General features: G+C 52.1%; 1 protein-coding gene across 1 annotated transcript in view; it reads left to right on the top strand.

The window, feature by feature from the left end:
* Positions 1–310: 310 nt before the first annotated feature.
* LOC147471205 (uncharacterized) overlaps positions 311–3,220 on the top strand; it is a gene marked incomplete at its 3' end in the record, with an annotated part of 4,138 nt that continues 1,228 nt past the window's right edge. Inside the window, 1 exon segment of the mRNA XM_086539477.1 lies at positions 311–3,220. This exon segment is cut by the window's right edge and continues 1,228 nt beyond it. Coding sequence (XP_086395603.1) covers positions 1,166–3,220 — 2,055 coding nt within the window.

Below are 3,220 nucleotides of genomic sequence, written 5' to 3'. Positions count from 1 at the left end.
CTGCTGCCCCTATCCCTTATTTCCCTTCCCTCTCCCTTACCTTCTATCCCCCCCCCCTTATCCCCTCACTAACCAAACCCCTTCTACATCTTTTCCGTACCTCCTCATCCCCTCTTCCTCTTCTTCTATACCCTAATCCTTTCTCCCTCCCCTCCCTCTCTACCCCTACCCCTCACCCCTTCTCCCTCCCCTCCCTCTCTACACCCACCCCTCACCCCATCTCCCTCCCCTCTTGTATCCCTCACTCTTTACTCTCACCCCCCTCTCTCATCCCGTTCCTAACCCTCCCCCCTGGCGCCACTTGCCCAACCTGGCGCCAGAGGTGTGTGTATCAGGCTAAGCTGGCGACGGGGCAAGCGGCGTGAGTGCCCGGTCCTGTGGCGCCAGAAGACAGAGTACAGTCGTGGCGATGTGTTGTGTGTGTCGGTGTTGCAAGTGAGGTTGTGAATTGCTTAAGAAGTTTGGTAGGTCGGTTGAATATTACCTATTGTGGCCGGCGGAATGATAGATTGGTTGTTTGCGCCAACCGACGAAGAATATCGTAGTAGATAAACGTAGATTAAAGCAATAACGGAAAGTAAGTCTGTGATATTTATTATATATATACATATACGGTAGCAGTGATATTCGAAGTTGTGGATTAAAAAAAGAAATTATTCAGATAAGCGTCTAAGAAAGAGGAGATAAAGTGTTGTGATTTCTAACATATCAGTCGAGTTCACTTAGTTATAGTTACGGAATCATAATAATCATACACACATAAATATATTTCTCAGTCTCCTAAAATCGATCCTAAGAATCGGAGACGTATGGAAAACTTGTGAAAAAATGTCTGTGAATTATGAAACGGGCGACACCCTCTCCGACAGTGTAGAAGTGACCTCCCATGACACTCTTCCACATATATGACACCCGAATAATTGCGGGCCTTTGGGTGTTACAATTACTGTTTCCTTTACGAACAATCTTTTACGATTCGTGTCTCTGAGAGAATGGGATAAGCTGAAGTGGGTTTGCTTTATTTATATTGCTGTGCTTTTCATGAACTGCATCTCATCGCGTCGTTCACACGATCGTATATATAAATCTCTGACTAAGACTTCGTAAAAAGCACAAGTGAGGCTTATTATCCGTTTTTACAAGACGTCTCACGTACATATCGAAGATGCCCGTCTCGCCCTATCTCACGCAGAACAGCTATGCCACCCGCCCCTACGTCAGGAGCAACTCCAGCAACTACGTCACGCCCTCCTACACCAACTCCAAGTATGGTGACGTGGGCTCGAGTGCCACCCTCGGGAGGACGAAGCTGACCTCGGGGGACCTGGTCGGAGGATATGGCCGGTCCAAGTACAGCATCCCTGAGAACGGGCCCTCGAACAGCGCTTATGACCTCTCCAAGTACTCCTCGGGGGCAGCGACCACTGGCTACTCGGCCGGAAATTACCTGGCAAGATATAAATCTTCCGATAACATTCCCGAGGCCGGAACCAGAGGTCTCCTGAACGACAGCAAGATCATGAAATCAACTTCGTCTTCAAATTTCCTCAGCGGAAACACCGCCAGCCTGCTGAAAGGCCTGAACGCACAGGAGACGTCCAAGCTCCCCCCTCCCACCAAGTCCAGGTTCTCGGCGCTTCAGAACCAGACGCCGGTCGAGCGCAAGTACGCCGGAAAGGCCGGGGGAGGAAGCTACGCCGACCACTACCTGGCCAAGATCAACAAAGGGAGGGATCGGCCCCGGGAGATCGACACGAGGGACATCAACACCACACAGAGGCCTAAGCTGCCCTCGGGGTACAAGGCCGACGCGAACAGGGAGGACGGCGGCTCGATCTCCCGGAACCGCCCTCTGGTTCGGCTCACGACCAAGAGAGAGAAGGAGAAGTCCCCCGAGAGCCACTTCAAGGTCAAGGAGAAGACAATTAAGACCATCGCGCAGAGGCTCATCGAGAAGTATACCGAGCCGGACAAGAAAGACAAGAAACCAGACCCTTACGAGTATGTCCCGACGCGGAGAAGATTCCAGGTGGAGAGCAGCGGCGCAAGCGACAAGAGCGGCGTCCCCGCAGCCAGCGCCACCCCCCCGCCCGCCCAGAGTTCTTCCATTTCCTCCGACGTCGATGCGAGCCGCGTCCCTAAAGCCGAGGCAACTTCCTCAACTTCGCCGCCGGAGTCCCGCGAGGCCCCGCAGGTAATGGAAAATCCACAAAGTTCTAATCAGGAAGAAGAGGAAGAAGATATTGCTGCGCGACTCCTGAGGGCGACGACGGCGGCCGAGACGAAGAAGGAGCTGAAGAGCGCCGAGGAAGTGAAGGATGCTATCATCGCCGCCGTCCTTCATCCTGACATTGACATCGAGTCGGACGAGGAGATGAAGGAACTGGTTCAGAACGAGGATGGAAGCTGGAAGAAGAAGAAGAAGAAGCCGTCCCTGATCCCGAAGGACCTGAGCGGCGACGAAGGAGGGAAGAGCGACGACGGCAAAGGCCAGACGATCGTGGGTCAGCTGAAAAGGTTCATCGAGAAGAATCCGAACAAGAAACGCTCGTCAACCAAGACTTCCAGGAGCAGCTCGAAGAAGTCGAAAAGTTCCGACAAGGAGGAGGATACAAGTCTCCTTTCACCTGAGCTCGTTCTGGGAAAGAAAAGTTCGAGCAGAGGCAAGAAGTCCAAGAAGAAATCGGAGAAGAAAGAGAAAGACTCGATAAACAATGACTCCCTTCTCTCTCCCGATACACTATTGAGTCACAAAAATTTAGATGAGAGCAATGATCCCTCAAAGGATGAAAGAAATGAGAAGAGCACAGACGAAGCAAAAACGAAAGACGAAACCGGGGAAGAAAACAGCGAATCTGTAGCGGCGGAAAAAACGAGCACGAAGACGCTCAAGACGAAGAAGAAAGTGAAGAAACCCACGGTGAAAGAGGAAGCAGTTAAAGCTACGTCGCCGAGAGGCTCTCAGAGCGAGGCTCCATCAGGCCCGACCCTTGAGAAACAATCTGTGTCGGAGGAAAAAGACTCGGGGTCCAAGGAGATACCTGAGACAAGCCCCTCGAGTCAGCCAGGTGGAAGGGAAGACGAGGAAAAAACGTTGATCAAACCGGGTATTGAGTTCGGAGAACAGACGCCGAGTAAAGCAGAAGAGACGGAGGAGGAGAAGAAAGAGAGGCTGAACAAAGCTTCGGGAATACCGAGGTGGGCAGGTGGGGTCACGTCG

This window comes from Penaeus japonicus, unplaced genomic scaffold (assembly GCF_977035675.1).
Source record: "Penaeus japonicus unplaced genomic scaffold, GWHDUDI00000001_assembly GWHDUDI00000009, whole genome shotgun sequence".
Taxonomy (NCBI): Eukaryota; Metazoa; Arthropoda; class Malacostraca; order Decapoda; family Penaeidae; genus Penaeus; species Penaeus japonicus.
This window is presented reverse-complemented; position numbering and strand designations above follow the sequence as displayed.